The sequence below is a fragment of the Zootoca vivipara genome, chromosome 1 (genome assembly GCF_963506605.1).
Source record: "Zootoca vivipara chromosome 1, rZooViv1.1, whole genome shotgun sequence".
Lineage (NCBI taxonomy): Eukaryota > Metazoa > Chordata > Lepidosauria > Squamata > Lacertidae > Zootoca > Zootoca vivipara.
Window position 1 is genome coordinate 4011378 of NC_083276.1, and position 26562 is coordinate 4037939.

At 48.9% G+C, this 26562-nt stretch overlaps 1 protein-coding gene across 1 annotated transcript; it reads right to left on the reverse strand.

Moving 5' to 3' along the window:
- Window positions 1-638: 638 nt before the first annotated feature.
- On the reverse strand, window positions 639-26228 carry PTGER2 (prostaglandin E receptor 2). Its single transcript, XM_035100235.2, has 2 exons — window positions 25350-26228; window positions 639-4073 (listed from the first exon to the last, which is right to left on the reverse strand). Exons 1-2 carry the CDS (start codon window positions 26196-26198, stop codon window positions 3825-3827), a joined length of 1098 nt encoding a protein of 365 aa, XP_034956126.1. The 5' UTR covers window positions 26199-26228; the 3' UTR covers window positions 639-3824.
- Between the last annotated feature and the right edge of the window lie 334 nt (window positions 26229-26562).

Consider the following 26562-nt stretch of genomic DNA (forward strand, 5'->3'; position numbering starts at 1 on the left):
TGATTGTAAAATGAAACACCTCAAAGCGGTTTACAAAAGATAAAACAGTAGAACCCAGAAAAACTCACAAGCATATAAAAGTTAAATACTAAAACCGAGTAAAAGTACCTTGATTTTTCTAAGCATCTGGACAGGCTTGTCTAATAAACAAGAATGTTGTTAGAAGGCACTGAAAAGAGGACAGCAAAGGCTCCTTCTTGATCTCAAAAGGCAGGGAGTTCCAAAGTGTTGGCTCCGCCACACTCAACGATCGGGTTTTTATAAATGAGGTACAGTTTGCCTTTAAATGTGGACCAAATTGAATTTCTCTCCCATTCTAGGCCTCCAGCTGCGTTGGACCACAATTCCCATCAGCTTATGTGAGCTGTAGTCCGAAACAGCTGGAAAACATCACTTAGCGGAAAGCTGTTTAAAGAAAAGGAGACCTAAGACTTGCCATTAAGAGTCATCAGATGTTAGCAATATTTCTAAACTTCCAGCCCAACTGGATTCCTGTAACCCAGGAGCTGGGCCACTATAAAGCGAGAAGCATTTATACAGGATTGTTGCCGTCCCGCCTTGAAATCCTAGCAGGATTACTTTCGTTGTTGAAAAACACCCGGCTGCTTTTATATAGCAGTTTATTCCTTATGCCTCACCCTCCCAATTCGCCCAGGGGGGAAATATTTCTTCGAGGAGTAAACTCCAGACCCCCAAATGAATTCTCAAGTTGCCATGCGAGTGAGGCAGGCGGCCCCTTTCTCAGAGGAAGAAAAGTTTTTTAGATCTCAGGGCAGCACTATTTTTATCTTCCGAAAAGCCACAGGGAGGAGCAGAGAAATATGGAGGGGACACGAGGAAGAGCAAAAACACAAAAGACCAAAGAGGAAACAAAGTTATTATTTTGCACCTCTTACTTAAATATTTCTGAAACAGAATCTCAAAAGGAACAAACCGTGGCATCCTTTCAAATTTATTTCAATGATAAGGTTTCTTACACTCCCCTTTGCCGTTAAAAGTCCCCAGAGTGGTGTTACAGCAATACAGGTTATAAAAACAATATGCAGTATCATGTTAAAACAACAGCTTCGATTCTCAAGGAGGTTAATGAACTGAAAAGTTCTCATCCCCTCACAGCATGAGCATTGCCAGGGGTTAGACTAGATGGCCCTTTGTGTCCCTTCCACCCCTATAATTCTGTGATTCCGCCCATCTGCATTTCAGCAGCCTGTTGGGCGCCCTCCTGAATAATGTCCTGATTTACACGTAACACTAAACCATGGTTTGCTTAAACCACAGTTAGTTCAATAAGCAGCAAGCTAAAACAAGTTGTCTGACAGCCAACGACAAACCATGGCTTCAGAGCAGAGTTTGTTGGCAATAAACAAACCATAGTTAAGTTGCTGGGCAGATAACACCACCTGTAAAGTTTATTAAACCACTAAACCAGGTGTGAGGAACATTTGGCCTTCCAGAACAACAGCTCCCATCACCCCTGGCATGCTGGGGCTGATGGGAGTTGTAGTTCAGCAGCATCTGGAAGGCCAAAGGTTCCCCAAACCTGTATTAAGACATGGTTTAATAAGCCATGGTTGAATAGGCCATGGTTTAGTGTTGAATGCTAACCAGGGTAAGATGGGGCTGCTGTGAACTTCCTTGGCTTAGCATCGTAAGCCCTACGAACACCGACGTTGTTTGTCTCCACATCTTGTATTCAAAGATAAACTGCCCATGCACATGGAGGCTCCATTTGCTATCATGCGTAATAAACAGAAACTGTCCCCCTTATGAAGAAAGGTTGCAGCAGTTGGGACTCTCAACTGAGCGAAAAGGTGAGTGATAGGTGACATGAAAGACGTTTACAAAATGATGCATGGCAAGGAGAAATTAGACCGAGAAAACTTCCCTATCTCATTACACTAGAACTTAAGGACGTCCAATGAGGCTGAATGTATTTTGTGTTTTTATCTTGTAGTTCTATGCTGTGAACTGCCCCGAGATATGTGGATGAAGGGCAGCATACAAATTTAATAAATAATAGTAAAAATAAATAAAATTCTTGGAGGAGAGGGCTATCAGCAGCTACTAGCTATGCCCTGCCTCCACGGTGCTTCTGGATCTCAGCTGCTGGAAACCGCAGGAGGAGAGAGGGCTCTTGAGCTTGGATCCTGCTTTTGAGTGCCTCACATGCATTTGGGTGGTCACTGTGAGGACCATATACTGGACCAGATGGCCAGGGGCCTGACCCAGCCGAGCTATTATTGTTCTTCTGCTATTTAGAGACCCAGCCTCTCAGAAGCGAACGTCTCCACATTCTGCCTCCTCTCTGCTTTGCACACTTACTGGCCATTTTGTGCATAGTTTGCACTAGTAAATTATGCCTCTACCTGCTTCAGGTAAGAGCATCTTCCTTCTGGATTTGAAGGTGTTGATTTCAGTGCGCAGACGACAAAACTAATGGTTCATATAAGATAACGCAAGCTAATACGGATTTTACCACATTGACCAATGACCAAATACAGTTCTACTGATGTATAGCATCTGAAGTCAAAGCAAACAGGAGGGAGAAAACCCCTTGACACAGTGGGCTTCAAAGATAATATATCCAATTGCATTCAACAGCCATTGATAAAGTGTGCATCATGTTCTTTGCATTGGCTTCGTCGGAGAGAAAAAACACGCCAAGACGACACCTTTGGCTACAGAGTGTTTTGCAAACAAATAATGGTTCCTCGGGGAGATAATTCTCCCTCTCTCTCAGTGCAACGTAAGGTTGACCCATCTAAGCCTAAGATCACCTGCTTTGCATGCAAAATGCCCCAAATTCAATCCTAGGCATCTCCAGGTGAGGCTGGAAAAGACCCCTGCCTGAAATCCGGAAGAGAAGATTCCAGGAAGCATAGACATTAATGAGCCAGATGGAACAATGATCCGATGTTGTCTCCAATCTGATCTGTCTCCAATGTTGCCACCCGAGTATTTCCTGGTGAACAGTTAGGATAGATGGCCATCTGTCAGGAAGTCGAAACAAAAGAAAAAAATTCCTTCCAGTAGCACCTTAGAGACCAACCAAGTTTGTCATAGGTATGAGCTTTCGTGTGCATGCACACTTCTTCAGATACACTGAAACAGAAGTCACCAGACCCTTATGTATAGTCAGAGGGTGGGGAGGGGTATTACTCAAAAGGGTGGTGGGAATGGGTGATTGGCCGATAGGTGTGGAAACCCGTTGATGACTGTTAACGACGGCAATTGGTCTTACAGGAAAAAGCAAGGGGGTGAGATAGCTAAAAATAGCTTTATCATGTATAATGAGATAAGAATCCAATGTCTCTGTTCAGACTGGGTCTCTCCATGGTTTTAAGTTTGGTAATAAGTTGTAATTCAGCAACTTCTCTTTCCAGTCTATTTCTGAAATTCTTCTGTAATATTACAGCTACTTTGAGATCTTGTCTTGAATGTCCTGGGAGATTGAAATGTTCTTCTACTGGCTTCTCTGTCTTGTGATTCCTGATGTCAGATTTGTGTCCATTTTTTTTATTTTGTTTCGACTACGGCAGACCAGCAAGGATGCCTACCTGTGTCAGGAAGTCTTTAGCTGTGATTCCCGCTTGGCAGAACATCGGACTAGACTAGGATTCCTAAGAGTCCCTTCAAACTCTACAGTTCTAGGATGGAGTCATTTCGGACAATCACCCTAGGGAAATGCAGGACAGAGCACACTTCGATGTCCGGCGGGCATGCCAACATGGGAATGGAAAATTCCAGTCATTCTCCTGGAACTACCCTGAGGAACTGTCCAGAGATGGACTTTCAAACTTCTTCTCCAAAAGCAGGAGACCCATTCACTGCCTGCAAATGTCAGCCTGTTCGATGGGCTTTGGTTTGGCAAAGGGAGGCCTCTTCCTGTCCGTAGTTTGTGGTTTTAGGGGCATCCGGCAGCAGAGCACAGAGCGTATCACCCTCAGGATGGGGGGCCGGAGGATGGCAAACACCCAGGGGTCAATGATGGAATTGAAGGACAGGAACCTCATTGCCTGAAGGTCCTCCTTGTAATCTACGCTCGGGTCAAAATGGTTCATAAAGGCACGGACCTGGAAAGAGACAAGAATAACAACACACTGTTTAGCAATTGTAAAGCACACGAGGCTTAAAATGTTATTGGTTTTATTTCATAGAACTTATACGCCATGTTATTGGTAAGGACAGCAACTCCCCCCAGAGTGGTCTACAAAGAGAACAAAACAGTGACATCGTCAGTAAAAAAACAAGTCCTTAAAACATTCAGGAGGAAAAAAGCCAACAATAAACTGAAAACAGCCAGAAGCAAGCTAGCAGTAAATCACACCATGCACATCGGAGTGAACTCTTTATTGGCAAAAATACGATCTGCAAGGACCTGGCAGAGTGTCAGGCCTAATGAGCACAGCAACTCCATCCAGGTAAGTCTTGCCCCCATGAAGCAGTTGCTGAGACTGAAGGTGTCCACCTCCCCACAGCTGCCTAAGTCGTCTCCTCTCCAGGGTTTTCCCCCAAGCAATTGGAGACTGTGCCTGCATTCCGGCCTTTGCTCCTCCCTCTTCATGCCTCTTCTGGCCCTGGGAGACCAGGGGGAAGCTTGTCACAGCAGGAGGAGGAGATAGATACCTGCGACTCTTCACCAGCCTGACTCATCTCTGCCTCTCTCTCTCTCTTTTATAAATAATTTTTATTCGTTTTCAATTACAAAAACCCAATATATGCCTTATTATATGTATATCAAATTAAATACCAATTTGAATACAAGTCAATCAAATAGCCAATTATAAAATTTAGGTGGCCCCCCGCGTGCTAGCCTTCAAGGTTTAATAATTCCCTTTAATTGCGATCCAATCTTCATAACAATCCCTTATACCACAGCTACAATGTTTTAATTTCAGTTCGTATTAGCACATTTAATCATTCATGAGTCCGCTAGTGAAGTTCTCCTTTCTTCTTCCTGTGTGAGGTATTTATTTAAACCAATTATTCCTTTGGGTCTTTGCCAAATGGTATATCCATCTTGGTTTTTCCTGGTCTCCATCATGCCTTATGTCTTTTTGTCTCAGTGTCATTCTAGAGCAGGCATGGCCAAACTTGGCCCTCCAGATGTTTTGGGACTACAATTCCCATCATCCCTGACCACTGGTCCTGTTAGCTAGGGATGGTGGGAGTTGAAGTCCCAAAACATCTGGAGGGCCAAGTTTGGCCATGCCTGCTCTAGAGAGATCTCTCTTTCTTTGTTTTCCAACTCCTCCGGCTGCAGTTGTAAAATTCGACCCATCTCTGCCTCTTGACCTCCCTTGTCCCACTCGCCTGTTTCAGCTTCTGCCTCCGATTCTGGACTTCTCTCTGCCACAGACTCTCCCAGCTCACCGAGTCCTGTTACCCCTTCAGCTTCCGACACCTCCTCTTCCCAATCTTCTCCCTGTGACCACTCAATCCCTGGGCTCTGAACCTTGGGAGTTCCCCAACTGGTCCCTTCCACCATTCCTCTGCGTCCAGCCAGTCCAAGACATTGAAACATCTATATCAACATTCTACATGGAATGTCGAACTATGGAACTCACTTCCGCAGGAGGCAGTGATGGCCAGTGGCTAATAGCCATGACAGCAATGCCCTGTCTCCACTCTTGGAGACAGCAATGCTTGTGAATACCAGTGGCTGGAAACCGCAGGAGAGGAGAGTGCTGGTCTTGTGCTTGGAAACAGCTTGCGGGTTTCCCTTTGGCAAAAGGCTGGCCACTGTGAGAACAGGATGCCGGACTAAGATGGACCATTGGCCTGATCCAGCAGGCTCTTATGTTCTGGGTAGGCTTGTCTGAACAAGAATGTTTTTTAGCAGCTGCTGAAAAGAGTACAGTGAAGGCCTGATGTCAAAACTTCACAGGGCAGCGGAAAAGGGAAATAGAACACCCAGGAATATTCGTTAAATGTAGGCATGTTGAGATCTGCTTTTGAACCTCAAGCATTTTACGGGTGGAAAAGGCTGCGGAGAATTACGTAAGCACCCCTAATACAGGAAATGCTTCAAACGATGCTCTGTGTTGACTTAAATGCATTGCAGTGAGAAGGTTGGAGCAGAACACAGGAAATTGTTGAGGGTCTGGCTCACAGTCCAGGGTTGATTTGTGCCTGTGGTTTTTCTCCAGGCCTATGCCAGCCTCCTTTTCCGGCCTCTGAGTCTGCCTTTGCTGCTCCTTCCCAATTCTTCTTTTTTTAAAAATTTTTTTTTATGCTTTTCAGGTTTATACATTTCACGAACTTTACAATCATTTTAACAGTTCAAAACTCGACTTCCTTCCCCCTCTTTCTGCAGTTCCTTAAATGTATTTTTAATAACTTATGCATATCCAAATTAACTTAATTTGCTCATTTATTCATCTGTTTTAAATATTTACTCATATAAAACTGCAGGCTATTACAATAATCCTGCCAATGTTCTTATAGACTCATAGAATTGGAAGACACCACAAGGGCCATCCAGTCCAACCCCCTGCCAAGCAGGAAACACCATCAAAGCATTCCTGACAGATGGCTGTCAAACCTCCGCTTAAAGACCTCCAAAGAAGGAGACTCCACCACACTCCTTGGCAGCAAATTCCACTGTCAAACAGCTCTTACTGTCAGGAAGTTCTTCCTAATGTTTAGGTACCGGTAGAATCTTCTTTCTTGTAGTTTGAATCCATTGCTCCATGTCCGCTTCTCAGGAGCAGCAGAAAACAACCTTTCTCCCTCCTCTATATGACATTCTTTTATATATTTGCATTGTTTCCAGGCCTTTGACCATTTTGGTTGCCCTCCTCTGGACACGTTCCAGCTTGTCAGTATCCTTCTTGAACTGTGATGCCCAGAACTGGACACAGTACTCCAGGTGAGGTCTGACCAGAGCAGAATACAGTGGTACTATTACTTCCCTTGATCTAGATCCTAGATCCTTTTCACATGTACTGCTCTCAAGCCAGGTGTCACCCATCCTCTATTTGTGCCTTTATTTGCCCAAGTGTAGTACTTGTTAAAATTCATCTTGTTTGCTTTGGCCCAGTTGTCTAATCTGTTAAGGTCATTTTGAAGTGTGATCCTGTCCTCTGGGGTATTAGCCACCCCTCCCAATTTGGTGTCATCTGCAAACTTGCTCAGGATGCCCTCAAGCCCATCAATCATGGGCGTAGGCAGGCAGGCAGGAGGGGGCAGTTGCCCCCCCTAGAAGCAGGGCCGCTGGTGGCCAGCCTGCCCCCTGCCCGGTGCCGTCTCCCTTCTCCCTTGCTGGCTGTGGGGCGGGTGAAGGGTAAGCCAGCTTTCCCTCCATCCGCCCCGGCGATCGTGGGGGAGGAGGGGATCAGAACAGCTCGATTTGGGGCTGATCCTGGTGCCCCCTCGCCCCTGCCGATTACAGAGTGGGAGGTGGGGGTCGGAGCAGCTCGATTTCGGGCTGATCCTGGCGCCCCCTCGCCCCTGCCGATCACGGAGTGGGAAGAGCAGCCCGGTTTCGGGCTGATCCTGGCGCCCCCTCCCTCGCCCCTGAACAACCATGGCTTTCCTTGCCCCACTGTGGACCCTCCCCTGTGCCTTGCCCCCGCCCCTTGCCCCCCTAATTTTGATCTGGCTACGTCCCTGCCCATCATCCAAATCATTGATAAAGATGTTGAATAAGACTGGGCCCAAGACAGAACCCTGTGGCACCCCACTAGTCACTACTCTCCAGGATGAGGAAGAGAGCTTAGTAGAGCTCTATTCAGTAGAGCTTAGTCCCACAGCTGACTTCAGAATGATGCAAACTAGACAAATATGCGTCACTGATCCCATTTTGCAGCATGCACCAGTTGCTAGGAGTCACAAGTGGGGAAGACGTGCTTTTCTGCTTAGACCCGCCTTGCAAGTTTCTCACAGCTGATTGGCCACCTTGAGAACTGGATGCTGTACTAGATGGGACTTTGGCCTGATCCAGCTGGACTTAAATGCTTTCCATCATTTGTCTCATTTTGCTATTTCCCGGGAAAGGAAGGAGTTATGCAAGGCTCTGAGCAACCCTAGCCCCCCCCCCAACCTCACCACCAGAATTCTTACTGGCTTGTGAAGTATAAGGCAGCGTCAGCCAAAGGCTTCCCAGCTATGCGGCAGCAATGAGGACCAGAAACTTACTTTTGTATCTAAATAATCTGTAATGAATGGGGGGGGGAATGTTTGTTGTTGTTTAGTCGTTTAGTCGTGTCCGACTCTTCGTGACCCCATGGACCATAGCACGCCAGGCACTCCTGTCTTCCACTGCCTCCCGCAGTTTGGTCAGACTCATGTTCGTAGCTTCGAGAACACTGTCCAACCATGAATTCCCCTTCATGGATCAATGCCTTGTCATGGCGAAGGGGCTTGAATAACTTAGAGAAGCTATGAGCTATGCCATGCTGGGCCACCCAAGATGGACAGGTCATAGTGGAGAGTTTTGACTAAACGTGATCCACCTGGAGAAGGAACTGGCAAGCCACTCCAGTATCCCTGCCAAGAAAACTCCATGGGCAAAGACAACAGGGGATGTTTAAAATTCACTTTTCCAAAAAGCAAAACAAAAACCAGAGTCCTTTCTATTGGGGATAATTCAGAATGAAATTCCCAGGTGTCAAAAAAGGTTATTGATCCATGTGACGATCACCTCCAGGCTTGACTATTGTAACTCGCTCTACCCAGGGCTGCCCTTAAAGCTGACCCAGAAACTCCAGCGGGTGCAGAATGCCGCGGCGAGGCTCCTTACAGGGTCTCGGCCGCGGGATCACATTCATCCAGTGCTTTACCAGCTGCACTGGCTCCCGGTGGAGTACAGGATCAGGTTTAAGGTGCTGGTTTTGACATTTAAAGCCCTATGCGACTTGGGACCCTCATACCTACGGGACCGCCTCTCCTGGTATGCCCCGCGGAGGACCTTAAGGTCCACAAACAACAATATTCTGGAGATCCCGAGCCATAAGGTGGCTAGATTGGCCTCTACTAGGGCCAGGGCCTTTTCAGTATTGGCCCCAACTTGGTGGAACGCTCTTTCCCAGGAGACCAGGGCCCTGCGGGATTTGTCATCTTTCCGCAGGGCCTGCAAGACAGAGCTGTTCCGCCTGGCCTTTGGGTTAGACTCAGCTTGACCCCTGTGTTTTCCTCCCTCATGGCTTGGATTTATGGACTACTTGAAATGAGGCTGCACTTTAAATTTTAATACTGTATTTTAATCTGTATTTTAATTAATTGTTTTTATGTTTTATTGTAATTTTGTTGGTGTGAGCTGCCCTGAGCCCGGCTTTTGACTAGGGAGGGCGGGGTATAAATAAAAAATTATTATTATTATTATTATTATTATTATTATTATTATTATTATCATTATTCATGTATGCCCGTGTTTTGTTAGCCCCCAAATGGAAAATGAGTGAGGTCCCAACCAAAGAAGAACAGCGATATAAGATGAGAGAATATGCACAACTCGCAGACTTAACATATAGAATAAGAGAACAAGAAGAACATACATTTAGAAAAGATTGGAAAATGTTTATTGAATATAGGGGGGGAATTGTGTACACCTGAAAACGTTGGCAGCATTAAGATAAATTTAACAGTGTAAATAAGGTTTGAGGGATGCATTTCTGGAATAGTGAATGGTTTAGTTTTTGTAAATTATGCAGAAATCTATGATATGCAAAATGGACCATGGAAGGAGAAGAAGGGAAGTCACCGATATTTTAAGGATGTTAAAATGAGTATTTTAAATTGCATAACAGAAAATGTAATTTAAAAATTATATATGTAAAAAGAAACTTACTTTTGGTTTTATAAAAATATTATTTTACTTATTGTTTTTTATTATTAAATTTATATACCGCCCTTCATTAAAAGCTCACAGAAGAAAATGCAAAACACAAGTCAATAATTAAACCCAAACAACAAAACAATACCCCCCCTTCTGAAAATTCACAGAAAAAATTCTGAGATTCGCAGGAAGCTCCATTCATTATGGCACCCTGCCCTCTCCTCTGCAGAATCGTGGCGTTCAGGAAGCCCTGGAAGCCATATGACCTGCAAAAGTCCTCATGTATCCATGCCTCAGTTTATTTACCGTTCAAACCAGGGGTGGGGAAACTTTGTCCTTCCAGGCTGTTGTTGGGCTGCAGCCCCCAGTATCTCTGACCATTGCCCAGTGCTGGTTGGAGCTGATGGGAGTTTGGGGTCCATGGCTTCCTGTAGAGCCTTTAATAGCCCTCTCTGCCACCGTGGTTTGGAAGAGCCTGATGTAGGGCAGTGCCAGTGCGGTGTAATGGTTAGAGCAGGGGTCAGCAAACTTTTTCGACAGGGGACCGGTCCACTGTCCCTCAGACCTTGGGGGGGCAGACTATATTCTTTTTTGGGAGGAATGAACGAATTCCTATGCCCCACAAATAACCCAGAGATGCATTTTAAATAAAAGCACACATTCTACTCATGCAAAACATGCTGATTCCTGGACTGTCTGCGGGCCATTGAGAAGGCAATTGGGCCGGATCTGGCCCCCGGGTCTTAGTTTGCCTACCCATGGGTTAGAGTGTTGGCAGTGACATGGAAGAGCAGGGTTCGAATCCCCACTCGGCCATGAAGCTTCCTGGGTGTCCTTGGGTCAGTCACTGCCCCTTAGGCCATCCTAAGCTCCTTGGCGAAAAAAGGTGGTATACACATGACCTGGGATAGCTCGGTCATTAGAGCAAGAGACTCTTAATCTCAGGCTTGTGGGTTCGATTCCTGCGTTGGGCAAAAGGTTGCTGCATTGCAGGGACTCGTGGCCCCTCCCAATTCTACAACTGTATTTAACTGTAATAAATAACAACAGAGTAGAAAGTAAAAAAAGAGAATGTTTCCAGCATTTGTAGAACCTGTTACGAGATGAAATGAGCAGACACGATTCCTCTGGGTTTTTTGTTTTGTTTTGAGAAGAATAAGTGGGCTCTGGCTATTAGTGGGCTATCTGACTTTTAGAAGACATCTGAAGGCAGCCCTGGTTAGGGAAGTTTTTAATGTTTGATGTTTTATTGTGTTTTTAATATTCTACTGGGAGCCGTCCAGAGTGGCTGGGGAAACGTAGCCAGATGGGTGTGTATTATTATTATTATTATTAGAACTTCTTTCTTTTTTGGCGATCACTTGTAGCCGAGTAAGATTGTCTTCCATAAGCACAGTTTTAGCAGTGAGTCTGTAAGTGAGTGTGGAGGCCAATTCTGGATCCACACATCCTTCTGCAGTTGGGAACATTGGTATCCAGGCGGGAGTTGATCATGGTGTGGATTTGCCAAGCGTGCCTTCCTCTTAGCACGTTTCTCCCTTGCGTCATGAGTTCGAGAGTCTTCAAAGCCCATGACGCCTTTGGTCAAGGCTGCTCTCCAACTGGAGCGCTCGCAGGCCAGTGTTTCCCAGTTGTCATTGTTTATACTACATTTTTAAAGATTTCCCTTGAGACAGTCTTTAAACCTCTTTTGTTGACCACCAGTATTACGCTTTGCATTTAAAAGTTTGGAATAGAGTAGTTGCTTTGGAAGACGATCATCAGGCATCCGCACAACATGACCAGCCCAACGAAGTTGATGCTGAAGAATCATTGCTTCGACACGGGTGATCTACTATTATCCCTCCTTTCAATGTTTTATATTCCCCCCCAACCGAAAGTAATGGGGGCACCCGTGAACTAAATGACTGGAACCCAAGGCAGCAACAAACAACTGTCAGAGGATTTCTGCTTGCGGAACGAGATTTCCGCCCATCTCTCTCCCTTTTGCCCTGCACCCTCTGCCAAAATCTGCTCCGGAGTGTAGTGGGAGCCCCCAGAGCAGATTTATGGGAGGAGAAGGTCCCACTGGGAAAGCGGGAATTCTCACACAGACTCAAGACAGTGATTTATCACTGTGCTTGTTGTTGTTTAGTCATTTAGTCGTGTCCGACTCTTCGTGACCCCATGGACCATAGCACGCCAGGCACTCCTGTCTTGCACTGCTTCCCGCAGTTTGGTCAAACTCATGTTCGTAGCTTCGAGAACACTGTCCAACCATCTTGTCCTCTGTCGTCTCCTTCTCCTAGTGCCCTCAATCTTTCCCAACATCAGGGTCTTTTCCAGGTAGTCTTCTCTTCTCATGAGGTGACCAAAGTATTGGAGCCTCAGCTTCAGGAACTGTCCTTCCAGTGAGCACTCAGGGCTGATTTCCTTCAGAATGGATAGGTTTGATCTTCTTGCAGTCCATGGGACTCTCAAGAGTCTCCTCCAGCACCACAATTCAAAAGCATCAATTCTTTGGCGATCAGCCTTCTTTATGGTCCAGCTCTCACTTCCATACATCACTACTGGGAAAACCATAGCTTTAACGATACACTGTGCTAGATGCCGGCTAAGAAAGTCCCAGGCAGTCCAAGGCAAAAGAACGCACAACTGCAGCCTCCCCTTTCCGACCTGGCCCACCACAACTCTGCCAGCTGCACCTTCTCCAATTATGACTCAGCCGGATTGGGGGGGGGGGAGCAAATTAAGTGGAGAAGATGTTTCAAGGCTGTTGAGACCCAGCGCTAAATACTGGGGGCCAACAGTCAAATGTCAATATCCTGTTATAATAAAATAAAAAAATTCCTTCAGTAGCACCTTGCTACTGAAGGAATTTTTTTATTTTACTTCGATCCAGACCAACACGGCTACGTACCTGTAACCTGTTATAATAAACTTTGGGATGAGACTGTAAGGATAGAAAGAGAGAGAGAAAAGACTCCTTAAAATGTTGGTACCTATTTGTTCTGCAGAATCATAGAATAGCAGAGTTGGAAGGGACACCAAGGGTCATCTAGTCCCACCCCTCGCAATGCAGGAATCATAACTAAAGAATCCGAGGCAGACCGCCGTCAAGCCTTTTTCATACTCAAACTACCCCTTTCCCAATGTGCTGCCTATCCCATAAGAGAGAATATGTTTACATATCTTTTCCCCAACAGCGAGAAAATGAGCACACAGGGGCGGTATTTAGTGAGGGAAGCAGGAAGCAGGGAAAGGGTTAAGCACTCCTTTTCGGACCTGCCCTTCACCTGCTGCTAACTGCAACTGTGACTGCTTTCCCCCCCAAAGCAGAGCGAAACACTGAAGAAAGGAATATTGAAACCCATGTAAATCAGGGGTGGGTACTTTTCCCCAAGGAAATGTTGTTGGGACTCCATGTTCCATTATCCCTGACCATGCTAGCTGGTGAGCAGATGGGATTTGTAGTCCAACAAACATCTCGAGGGCCACCGGTTAGCTATCCCCGATGTAAAGTGTGCTTTGGCCTGAATTTTAACAGGAGCGAGAAAGGAACGAACCAAACTTACAAAGAACTGGCCAAATAATTAAAGGGTTGGGTTGGAAAGCGAGACAGCAGGAGAAAGAAGGAGGAAAGTAATCCCTCCAAAAGGAAAACAGAATACAGTGGTTCTCAAACAATCCGTTCCGGAAGTCTGTTCCAAAACCGAGGCGTGCTTTCCCATAGAAAGTAATGCAAAACAAATTAATCCGTTCCAGACTTTTAAAAACAACCCCTAAAACAGCAATTTAACATGAATTTTACTATTTAAGAGACCATGGAGCCATAAAATGAAAGCAATAATCAATGTACTATAAAAAGACAGTATTGTAGATGGTAAACATTAAAATTAATTTCTTTTTCTTACCAGCACTGATGACAATCATTGTTTGGATGGGGGGCTTTTATCCATTTCTGCAGTCACACAATCAATCAATCAATCAATCAATCAGTAGCTGAACTGGGTTCCATACAGTCACAAAAACTAATTAACCGAGAAAGCCTCAAAAACAAAAACGCAAAATAAATAGCAAAGACAAAAACGCCAAACTTAATATGTTCCGGAAGTCCGTTTGACTTCAAAAATGTTCGAAAACCAAGGCGCAGCTTCTGATTGGTGCGGGGTCCCCAGAAACAATAGCTGACAGCCACGTTGGACGTTTGGCTTCCAAAAAACGTTTGAAAACTGGAACAGTTATGAAGTATACTCGGAGTCGAGAGTGAATTTCATGCTCTTTATTCAGCTCATAGTCATCAAGGAGGAGAAGAGAAGACGAATGGCTCTTTTCCCAAAACCATCTGCTTATATACATTATTTACACAATGGGCCTTGCGTGATTGGCTACTTCAGGGCTACACCTGTGGGCCAATTATATTGTGGATTGACTTCTGCCTGCAGCCTGATTGGCTGCTCCTACAGGCCAATCAGGTAGCAGATTCACTTCTGCCCGCCGCCTGATTGGCTGCTCCAGCAGGCCAATCAGGTTGCGGATTCACTTCCACCTGGAGTTGGATTGGGTAGCTCCCGCTGTTTCTGAATCCTATTGTTCTAGGATTCAGCTCAGTACATAACACCCCTCCCCTCTAAGTTCCAGTCCTGCCCGGGAAGTTGCATTCGTAGTCCCCAAGGTCTGCTGGCCGCCTCCGTGTGCGTTGTGGCCTGGGGTGTTCCTTGGTCAGGGGTTCTGGTTCTGGCTCGTGTTCCGAGGCTGCTGGCTGTGCCGGGGCTGTCTGGTCTGGCGCCACTGAACCACTAGGTTGTGGCTCTGGTTCCGGTGTCCTTCCAGCCTCGGGGCGCCCCTCTGTGCCTACTGCTTCTGCTTCTGCTTCCCCTGCCCACCCCTCTCGCTCTACAGGCCTCACTGCCCTGCTGTCCCCTTGGGACCCCTCTGTCCCGCTCTCCTCCCGGGTTCCTCCTGGGAATCGTCGCCGTAGCTGGTCGCAGTGGCGGCGCCAACATTGCCCCCCTTCCGTTAGTACATCGTACGACACGGGACCGGTCACCTTGGTGACTGTGGCGGGTACCCATGCTGGGCCTGCCCCAAAATTCTTTGCGTACACTGCGTCCTGGGCCACAAATGTCCGGGGGTTCCTGCCTTTCCCCACCACTACCTCATCCTGAGCTCTGTCGGGGTGAAGTCGGTCCAGTCTAGTTGCAAGGCGCCGGCCCATTAGTAGTTCAGCTGGGCTCCGGCCCGTCGTTGTGCTTGGGGTGCTGTGCTGTGCTAGAAGAAATGCGGCAAGGCGGTATTCCCAGTCCCCTTGTGTCATGCGGCGGAGGCTGTCCTTGGTGGTCCGCACCATGCGCTCCGCTTGGCCATTGGTGGCAGGGTGGAATGGTGCTGAGCGGATGTGGCGGATGGCGTTCTGCGCTGTGAAGGTCTGGAACTCCTCTGACGTGAATGCGGTTCCATTGTCCGAGACGAGGGTGTCAGGGAGCCCGTGGGTTGCAAAAAGCTTACGTAGTACCCGGATGGCTGCCGCCGTAGAAGTGGACGGTACCAGTGCGACCTCCAGCCATTTGGTGTAGGAATCCACCACTATGAAGAATGTTTTTCCCTGGAAGGGTCCAGCGAAGTCCACGTGCAAGCGTGACCATGGATGTCGGGCGGACTCCCAGGGCTGGACTGGGGCCCTTGGGGGATCCGGGCGGGATTCTTGGCAGGTCTGGCAGTGTTGGACCCAGGCCTCTATCTCTCTGTCAATCCCCGGCCACCACACATAACTCCTGGCAAGGGCCTTCATCCTCACTACCCCTGGGTGTGTCTCGTGTAGGGCTGTGAGGACCCTTTTGCGGAGGGGCTGGGGAACAACAACCCTGCTTCCCCATAACAGGCACCCCTTGTGGGCCGACAGTTCATGTTTGCGGTTTGTGTAGCCAGCGAATTCTGGCCCGGGGCTGCTGCTGGGCCATCCTCGCCACACCCAGTCCAGGACCCGGGAGATGACCCTATCTTTTGTGGAATGGTGCGCAACTTCTTGTGCCTGAATGGGTCGGTCGGGAAGCAGCTCCAGGGTCATAACCTCTTGCGCAGGCGCTGGGTCGGGGCCTGTTTCTGGTAGTGGTAGCCTGCTGAGGGCGTCTGCGTGGCCCATCGCCTTCCCTGGGCGGTGGATTAGTGCATACTGGTAGCCGGCAAGGAAAATTGACCACCTGAGGACACGTGGAGACAACACTTGGGGGGTCTGCTTCTCGGGGGCAAACAGGCCAAGCAACGGCTTGTGGTCAGTCACTATGGTAAAGGGCCGCCCGTACAAGAAATCATGGAATTTTTTTACGCCCTTCACGATTGCCAGACCCTCCTTGTCAATCTGTGAGTAGTTTCGTTCGGCTGCAGCAAGCGTCTGGGAGAAGTATGCCACCGGCACCTCTCTTCCATCCGGGAGTTGGTGTCCCAGGACAGCGCCGATGCCATAGGGAGAGTCGTCGCATGCCAGCACCACTGGCAGCCTCTCGTCGAAGTGTGCCAAGACAGAGTTCGAGACGAGCAAGTCCTTGACTGCCTGGAATGCGGCCCTTTGTCGCTGGCCCCACACCCAAGGGGCCCTTTTATCTAGGAGTCTGTGTAGGGGCTCCGCTACCGCTGCCTTATGCGGAAGAAAGGCATGGTAAAAGTTCAATAGTCCCAAGAATGACTGAAGTTCGGGCTTGCTCTTGGGCGCTGGGGCCTCACAAATGGCCCGTACCTTGTCACCGGTTGGATGGACCCCTTCTGCGTCCACCTTAAATCCCAGAAAGTCCACCTGCGGCACTCCCAGTAAACACTTTTCCCGCTTCACCTTGAGGCCCGCCGTCTGGAAACGGTGCAGGACGGAGCGGAGGCGGTCCTCAAATTCCTCTGGTGTGGGCCCGGCGATCAGTACATCATCGAAGAAGGGGGTGACGCCAGGAATCCCTTTAAGGAGAGAGTCCATTAGATTCTGGAATATGCCTGGTGCCACGCTAACGCCAAATTGCAGCCGCTTTACTCTGAATGCCCCTCTGTGCGTCACAATCGTCTGAGCCTCTGCTGTGGCTTCGTCCACAGGCAACTGTTGATACGCTTGGGCCAAGTCCAGTTTGCCAAAGATTTTTGACCCAGCCAGGGTGGCGAGGACATGGCTGAGCACTGGCACTGGGTATGCATGGGCCGTGAGAGCCTTGTTTATGGTGCATTTGTAGTCTGCACAGATGCGGACCGAACCGTTAGGCTTGACGGGTGTGACAATTGGAGTTTCCCAGGGGGCGTTGGGCACCGGCTCCAGCACTCCTTGCTCCACGAGTCGGTCCAATTCCTCGTCTATGCGGGGTTTCAGGGCGAACGGGACCCGGCGGGCCTTGTGCCTGATGGGTCGTACAGCGGGGTCTAGCTGTAGGGCAATGGGGGGTCCTGTATATCGTCCCAATGCCCCATCGAAGACCCCTGGAAACTCTTTGCATATGGCGTCCACGTCCACTTGTAAGCTAGTGCGGTTCACCCCGGTAACGGCTAGCCCCAGAGGTCCAAACCATGCCAGTCCCAGTAAGCTAACGTAGGGGCCCTTAACTACCAGCAAGTCCAATTGTTGCTTTCGCCCTCGATATTGCACCCTGAAGGTCCCCACCCCCATTGTAGGGACCTTACGTTTCTGGAAGTCCCGGAGGGTGAATGGGGCCGGCCTTAGTTTGGGACCCCCATTAGGGCACAGTTCCCTTAATGTTCGGGCCGAGATTATGGATAGAGTTGAACCCGTGTCCAGCTCCATGCGGCATGGGGCTCCCTCTATCTGTACCTCTATATAAATTTTCTCTGTGCTGGGATGGGGCAACTGGAATACCTGGTAGTCCGTGATCTCCGTCGAGTTGCCTTGGTGCATGGTGCCGTGTGACCTGGGGCTCCTGGGTCGGTCATCTGATGCTTGTCGACGGGTGAGTCGAGCCCAACACACCCGGGCGATGTGTCCCAATTTTCTGCACTGCCTGCACTCTGCGTTGCGGAAACGACAGGTCCTCCTCTCGTGGTTCTCCCCGCAGCTTGCACAGTTCCCTCCTTCTCGTCGAGGCTGCTGTGGTGTGTGTGCTGCTTGAGTGCGCCGCTGTACTCGGTGTACTTCCTCCCTGTCAGATTCGGATTCGTCGGTGAGGTCTTCGTGGTAGACCCTCGGTTGGGATGGCGGGGCCGGTCGTGCCTCTTGCGTTGACCTCTCGGCGGCTTCGGTTGCCAGGGCTTCCTCCAGAGCAATCTGGAACGTGAGGTCTTTTTTGGCGTAGAGGCGTCGTTGCAACATCTCGTCCCTCAGGCCACCGACAAGGCGGTCACGAAGCATGTTCTCCAACTCTGAGAAGTTGCATAGCCGGGCGGCTTGGCGGAGGGAGGTCACAAACCCAGTTATGGTTTCCCCCGGGGCTTGCCGCTTTGCGTAGAAGGCATTTCGGCAAGCTACCACCGAGGGCTGTGGTGAGAAGTGCTCCTTCAGCCGTTCCATTATTGTTTTGTACGAGACGGTAGCGACATCTCTAGGTGCCAGGAGAGCCCGGGCGATTTCAAACGTCTCCTCTCCACAGACGCTGAAGAATGTCGCCCTCTTCATGGCATCGTTGGTGACTTCTTTCGCTTGCAGGAGGAAGTTGAAACGGGCAGCGTACCCTTCCCAGTCTCCTGATGCTGGTTTGAATGGCGAGAAGCTGCTGTCGGTTGCCATTCTGGGTTCCTTGGGTCCTGGAGCTGAAGCCTGGATGCACGGTGCGATGCAGCGGTGCAGCAGGTGGCGGTGCTGCGGTGCAGTGCGTGGTGGCGGTCAGCTCAGCAGGATCCCACCTTCGTCGCCAGTGAAGTATACTCGGAGTCGAGAGTGAATTTCATGCTCTTTATTCAGCTCATAGTCATCAAGGAGGAGAAGAGAAGACGAATGGCTCTTTTCCCAAAACCATCTGCTTATATACATTATTTACACAATGGGCCTTGCGTGATTGGCTACTTCAGGGCTACACCTGTGGGCCAATTATATTGTGGATTGACTTCTGCCTGCAGCCTGATTGGCTGCTCCTACAGGCCAATCAGGTAGCAGATTCACTTCTGCCCGCCGCCTGATTGGCTGCTCCAGCAGGCCAATCAGGTTGCGGATTCACTTCCACCTGGAGTTGGATTGGGTAGCTCCCGCTGTTTCTGAATCCTATTGTTCTAGGATTCAGCTCAGTACATAACAAGTTACTTCCGGGTTCTCGCCGTTTGAGAACCAAGGCGTTTGAGAACCAAGGTACCACTGTAAATGAAATACCACAGAGGGGATGCAAAGAACCCCAACCTTTGCTTAAAAACTGCCAGTGAATGAGAGTTTACCACCTTCCAGGTGGGATTCAATCCGATACTGGAATGTTCAGGATGTGCTATTAAAGCCGATTTGGAGCTCTTTCGCAACAAACATTGCTCCCCGCCCCCCAAAGATCGGACATTTGCAGTCAGGAGAAAAGTAGGAAGGTACGCTGGAAAGTGTGAGATAACCCTCGCTTTGACGCAACACATGGCCAATAAAAATTACTAGCTGACTCTATAAATAAATAAAGGTCCAACATACGATGCTGACACAAAACCCAACCTTAACGCTATGCAATAGAACAAAAGAAAATTGCCTCCCCTCTCCCTCCCTCCCCTCTCTTTTCCCCCCAACTGCAAGACAATATAAGTGCCTCACACTGAATTGTGGGAAAGACTATGAATTTGGAAAAAGGAGATGCTATGTGTACTTTCCCTTGTTTATTTGTCTCTTTTGTAATGCAAGAAAATCCCTAATAAAAACTCATTTTTAAAAGGCTGCCTAATCTCCCTGCAAACAAAAGTCAGGATGAATGTTCCGTCAAACGCTTGTCGGGAAGTGACAGTCAAATCTGTTGCCTGCAAACAAGTCACCGGTCTCTCCTCTCCTCCTTTGTCCTCCTGGGAGGAAGCGATGGTCACAAACTCGGATGGCTTTAAAACAGAGCTGGACAAATTCGTGGAGGATGCTATCCATGGCTACTTAGCATGATGGCTCTCCTCTGCCACATCTGGAGGCAGCGATTCCGAGCGCAATTCAAAGTGTTGGTGCTGACCTTCAAAGCCCTAAATGGCTTTGGCTCTGTATACCCGAAGGAGCGTCTCCACCCCCATTGTCCAGCCCGGACACTGAGGTCCAGCTCCGAGGGCCTTCTGGTGGTTCCCTCCCTGCGAGAAGTGAAGTTACAGGGAACCAGGCAGAGGGCCTTCTCAGTGGTGGCACCCGCCCCGTGGAACGCCCTCCCACCAGATGTCAAGGAGATAAACAACTCTCTGACTTTTAGAAGACATCTGAAGGCAGCCCTGTTTAGGGAAGCTTTTAATGTTCGACGTTTTATTCTGTTTTTTAATATTGTGTTGGGAGCCGCCCAGAGTGGCCGGGGTATAAATAAATTATTATGATTATGATTGTGATTATGATTATTATTCTGAGTCCCAGTGGCTAGAAACCACAGGAGGGGAGAGGGCTCTTGTGCTCAGATCCTGCTTGCTGCTTTCCCTTGAGGGGCGCTGTGAGAACCAGGTGCTGGGCTAGATGGGCCATTGGCCGGCTCCAGCAAGGCTCTCCTTATGTTTTAATGTTGACTCCAGAACATCTGAAGAGCATTGGTTTGTCAGAGGCTGATCTACTTTCTACAGGAGAACCGTTTACAGATGTTTTCCTGGCGCCTTGATTATACACCTTTAGGCTCCAGGCAAAAACATTCCTCTCCTCCCAGAACTTTGGCTGTTTCTGGGAGGGGGTGGGGTGAGGAGTTATTGTTTTGTTTAGCAAAATAAAAAAAATTCCTTCAGTAGCACCTTAAAGACCAACTAAGTTTATATTATGGTATGAGCTTTCGTGTGCATGCATTTCGTGTGCAGGTATCTGAAGAAATGTGCATGCACACGAAAGCTCATACCATAATATAAACTTAGTTGGTCTTTAAGGTGCTACTGAAGGAATTTTTTTATTTTGCTTCGACTCAGACCAACACGGCTACCTACCTGTTTTGTTTAGCTTTACCTATGCAGTGAGAGATTTTACTTTCTTGGGCTCCTTGATTACTGCAGATGGTGACAGCAGTCACGAAATTAAAAGACGCCTGCTTCTCAGGAGAAAAGCAATGATAAACCTAGACAGCATCTTAAAAAGCAGAGTCATCACCTTGCCGACAAAGGTCCGTATAGTTAAAGCTATGGTTTTCCCAGTAGTGATGTATGGAAGTGAGAGCTGGACCATAAAGAAGGCTGATCGCCGAAGAATTGATGCTTTTGAATTATGGTGCTGGAGGAGACTCTTGAGAGCCCCATGGACTGCAAGACGATCAAACCTCTCCATTCTGAAGGAAATCAGCCCTGAGTGCTCACTGGAAGGACAGATCCTGAAGCTGAGGCTCCAATACTTTGGAAAAGACCCTGATGTTGGGAAAGATTGAGGGCACAAGGAGAAGGGGACGACAGAGGACGAGGTGGTTGGACAGTGTTCTCGAAGCTACGAACATGAGTTTGACCAAACTGCAGGAGGCAGTGGAAGACAGGAGTGCCTGGCGTGCTCTGGTCCATGGGGTCACGAAGAGTCCGACACGACTAAACGACTAAACAACAACAACAACAATCTGGAAGGAAGCCAGGTGAGTCTGGGCCGAAGGGCATTGGCCTTTCCCCCTGGCCCTTGCCCCTCCCCCCAGCCACCAGCCCATTGTCCTGCTGAGATGGGGGCGGGGCGACGGCCACCCTGCAGCAAAGGGGTCCCACGCAAACACTGCCCACCTCTTGGGAGGGTGTGAGAGGATATTGGGGGGGGGAGTTATTGTTTTGTTTAGCTTTGCCTATGTATTTAGTGTTTTTATCTCATGTATTTTTATGCTGTGAACCACCCTGAGATCTACAGACAAAGGGCAGTACACACATTTAATTAATCAATTAATAATACTTAATATATAAACTATCTATCTATATCAATAATAATAATAATAATAATAATAATAATAATAATAATAATAATAATTTATACCCCGCTGATCTGGCTGGGTTTCCCAGGCCACTCTGGGCGGCTTCCAACAGAAAAATGAAATAAAATAATCTATTAAACATTAAAAGCCTCCCTAAACAGGGCTGCCTTCAGATGTCTTCTAAAAAATCTGGTAGCTGTTTTCCTCTTTGACATCTGTTGGGAGGGCGTTCCACAGGGCAGGCGCCACTACCGAGCAGGCCCTCTGCCTGGTTCCCTGCAACCTGGCTTCTTGCAACGAGGGAACCGCCAGAAGGCCCTCGGTACTGGACCTCAGTGTCCGGGCAGAACGATGGGGGGTGGTGGAAATGCTCCTTCAGGTATACTGGACTGAGGCCATTTAGGGCTTTAAAGGTCAGCACCAACACTTTGAACTGTGCTCGGAAACTATCTATCTCTATCATCTTTCTATCTAATATTAATAAATAATAATAATACTTAATATATAAACAAGGGCTGTGATGCGATATAAACCACAGCAAATTGGTGATCCATACTAGCAATGGAGAGGAACGGTTTATCCCTGCTTCCTCTTGTCCAAGTGCAAACGGCAATTCGGGTTTTCTTCGGGTTGACGTTCGCTCCGATTTAGAGCCGGACAGCGGCTTTTCCCTGGGAATGAAGCGGGGCAAGTGGGAAACCACTCAGACCTGCACACAGGACAAGCGGAGGAAGTGTGAACCAGCCCAAAGGTTCTCCTAGTCATATATATTGACTCAGCATTTGCTTCTGGCTTTTCCATGTGTGGTATTTTTATTTTGTAAAAAGCCGCCCTCTGGCTAATTTGAGCTGGCTGCTGTGCAGCCTCTATTGCTAGCAGCTCCCTGGGATTTCAGCCTTGTTTACACAGTTGGCTTGCTCATCTCATGCCATAAAAACGAACGCATATAAACAAAATAAAAAAATTCCTTCAGTAGCACATTAAAGACCAACTAAGTTTTTATTTTGGTATGAGCTTTCGTGTGCATGCACACTTCGTCAGATACACTGAAACAGAAGCCACCAGACCCTTATGTGTATTCAGAGGGTGGGAATGGGGGTGATGGGAATGGGCGATGGGCTGATAGGAGTGGTAAACCTGTTGATGACTGTTAACGACTGTTAATGACTGCAATTGGTCTTGCGGGGGGGGGGAAGCAAGGGCTGAGGAAAGCTTGATCATGTATAATGAGATAAGAATCCTATGTCTCTGTTCATTCCAGGTGGCTCCATGGTTTTAAGCTTGCTAATGAGTTGCAATTCAGCAACCTCTCTTTCCAGTCTCTTTCTGAAAATTTTCGGTAATAAAACAGCTGCTTTGAGATCTTGTATAGAATGTCCTGGGAGATTGAAGTGTTATGTCCATTTATCCTTTGGCGTAGGGTTTGGCCTGTTTGTCCAATATAGAGAGCTGAAGGGCACTGTTGGCATTTGATGGCATACACAATGTTAGAAGATGAGCAATTAAAGAGTCCTGAGATGGTATGTTCGATGTTGTTGGGGCCAGTAATGGTGTTGTCCGGGTGTATGTGGCAGCAAAGTTGGCATCTGGGTTTATTGCAGGCTCTGGTACCAGTGTCCATATAAACAGTAAGCCATTTAAATGTTTTGCATTCTATTGCACTTTTAAAGAGTTTCCCCTTTTTATGTTGTGTTAAACTGTATTGGTTAAACTGTATGAAAACTAATAAAAATTTATGGGGGAGGAAGAGTGGTTAGACACTGGCATAAATCTCAGGAGGAAAGGGATTGATGTCTCACATTTAACATGCCTTTAAGAGTCCTCCTTGTCTTTCACTGTTGCTGAAACGAAATATAAAAAATTCCTTCCAGTAGCACCTTAGAGACCAACTAAGTTTGTCATTGGTATGAGCTTTCATGTGCATGCACACTTCTTCAGATACACTTTTGTGTGCATGCACACGAAAGCTCATACCAATGACAAACTTTGTTGGTCTCTAAGGTGCTACTGGAAGGAATTTTTATATTTCGTTTCAACTACGTCAGACCAACACGGCTACCTACCTGTAACTTTCACTGTTGCTTCATAGTTTGCATGGCTGAGCCCTTAACGCTAAACATCCAAGGCTCTGGGGCATCGGAAGCTGCCTTATCAGCCGTGCTACGTCAAAAGGCTGCAGGGTCTTTGGGGAAGGCCAAGAGCTCACTGGGAGAACACCTGCTATGCATGCAGAAGGCCGCAAAGTCAATCCCAGCTGCTTTCGGGGCCAGCAGCAGAGGGTGCTCAAGCTGGGCATCTGCTAGGGCCCCACAGCCAGCAGAAGACCCATGGATCCTAACTGTGCACAGTTCTGGTTGCCTCGCCTCAAAAAGGATATTGTACTTTTGGGAACAGTTCCAAAAACGGCTACCGAAATTATCAAAGGGCTGGAGAAGAGAAGATTTAGAGGTGATGGCCTCCTTCAAATATCTGAATGGCTGTGATCACATGGAAGAGGCTTGATTTATGCAACTCCTGAACTAACGGATTCAAATGACAAGAAAGGAGATTCCAGCTAAACATCAGTCTGAAGAGCAGGAGACTCTTCATCTCAGGGTCATGGGTTCGAATCCCATGTTGGAGAAAAAGATTCCTGCATTGCAGAGGGTTGGACCAGATGCCCCTCGTGGTCCCCTCCAGCTCTACAATTCTATGATCAGGAAAAACCTTCTGACAGTACAAGTTGTTCGGCAGTGGAACGGACTCCCTAGTTGGTGTCTCTGAAAATTTTTACACATCGCTTGGGAAGACAGGTGAACTAATGCCAGTGTACTGGAAGAAGCAAAGATCACCAGTGTTGAAGCAATGATTATCCAACATCAACTTCGTTGACTGGTCATGTTGTTTGGATGCCTGATGATCGTCTTCCAAAGCAACTAAACTATTCCAAACTTTAAAATGGAAAGCGTAATGCTGGTGGTCAACAATAGAGGTTTAAAGATTGTCTCAAGGCAAATCTTTAAAAATGTAATATAAACACCAATAATTAGGAAACACTTGCTTGTGAGCGCTCCAGTACAGCCTTTACCAAAGGTGTCATGGGTTTTGAAGATACTCGAACTCAGGAGGAAAGGGAGAAACATGCTAAGAGGAAGGCACGCTTGGCAAATCCACACCGTGATCAACTCCCACCCTGAAACCTATGTTCCCATTGTGGAAGGACGTGTGGATCCAGAATTGGCCTCCACAGTCACTTACGGACTCACTGCTAACAAAATAAAAAAAAATTCCTTCCAGTAGCACCTTAGAGACCAACAAAGTTTGTCATTGGTATGAGCATTCGTGTGCATGCACACTTCTTCAGAACTGCTAAGACTGTGTTCATGGAAGACAATTTTACTCTGCTATGAGGGATCGCCAAAGAAGAAGTTGAGATTCCTATATTGCAGGGGGTTGGGTCCCTTCCAAAACTACCGTACAGTGCTACAATTCTACAACTGTAAGCCTCTTTAAGAGCCCCTTTCACACCCCATGGCAGCGCAACACACACACACCCGCCAGCTCACAGCTGGCTGCTTGTGCCCCAGGATTTTGGACTGCTCCCCCGGGGCGTACCAATCGCACCCTCCCTTCCCACTCACCGTGAAAGGCAGAGAGCACACAGCGAAAGTGATGGTGATGATGGCGAGGAGGATGAGGTGGTCCAGCTCCTCGAACATGGACAGCTGCTTCCTGGCCGCGCACCTGGGGCTGGGCGCCTGGCCGTCGGAGGACTCGGTCTGGCGGAGCTGGGAGGAAGAGGAGGACGACGACGAAGTGGCGGCGGCGGCAGCTGCGGTCGCCCGTCGGGTGGGTTTTCCCCTCCGCTGCATGCGGAGCAGGTTGACGATGACGCTGAGGTTGCAGAGCAGCACGGCCAGGATGAGCAGCAGCAACAGCGAGGCGTAGAGGAGCGAGAAGGCGCCCCCCGACGACAGCTCAGCCGCGCCGCCGGTCCGCGGGAAGTGCATCTGGATGAAGCACCAGGTGCCCGGGCAGTACTGGACGTAGCGGCCGAAGCCGAGCAGCGGCAGGGCGCAGAAGGCGGCGGCCAGCGCGTAGAGGGCCGGCAGGGCGGCCAGCAGGAGCGGCGCGACGGGGCGGGCGCTCAGCAGGCGCTCGTACAGGTAGGGCGCGCCGATGGCCAGGCTGCGCTCCAGCGCCATGGCGCCCAAGCATCCCATAGTGGCCAGGCTGAAGAAGCTCATGGCGAAGGCGAAGTAGAGGCACACTCCGCCGCCGTCGGACAACCCGCGCAGCGTCCGCCGGCGCCCGTAGGCCGCCAGCACTACCGGGCTCAGCAGGCACGTGCCCAGCAGGTCCGTCAGCACCAGCGCCATCACCAGCACGTGGAAGGGCGCCAGGCGCTCCCGGCGAGCCCGACGGCGAGCCCGCGCCCGAAGCAGCAGCCCCAGCGCCGTAAGGTTGCCCAGCACGCCGGCCGCGAACATGAGCGCCGCGCTGGCCGGGCTCTCGCCCGGCGGCAGGCGCAGCTCCAGCGCCGCCTCGCAGCTCGAGGTGTTCATCGGAAGGACTGTGCCCAATGCACTCCGTCGGGAGGGAAGGCAGACGGAGGCGGGGAAACCGGCGGGGGCGGGACCAGGCGACACCTCCCTCCCTCTTAGGGTGCCGGAGAGACACCGGGTGCCCCGTCGGGGGCGGAGCGTCGGCCGGCCTCCCCAAGCCTTCGCCAGCAGCCGAGGCCCACGGCGGCATCCCCAAGGCGCACGAAGGAATCGACGGGGACCCAGAGCACCTTGCCAATACTCCTCACCCACGGGGTGGAGCACCTTTGCCACTGCTTTCAACGCCGTA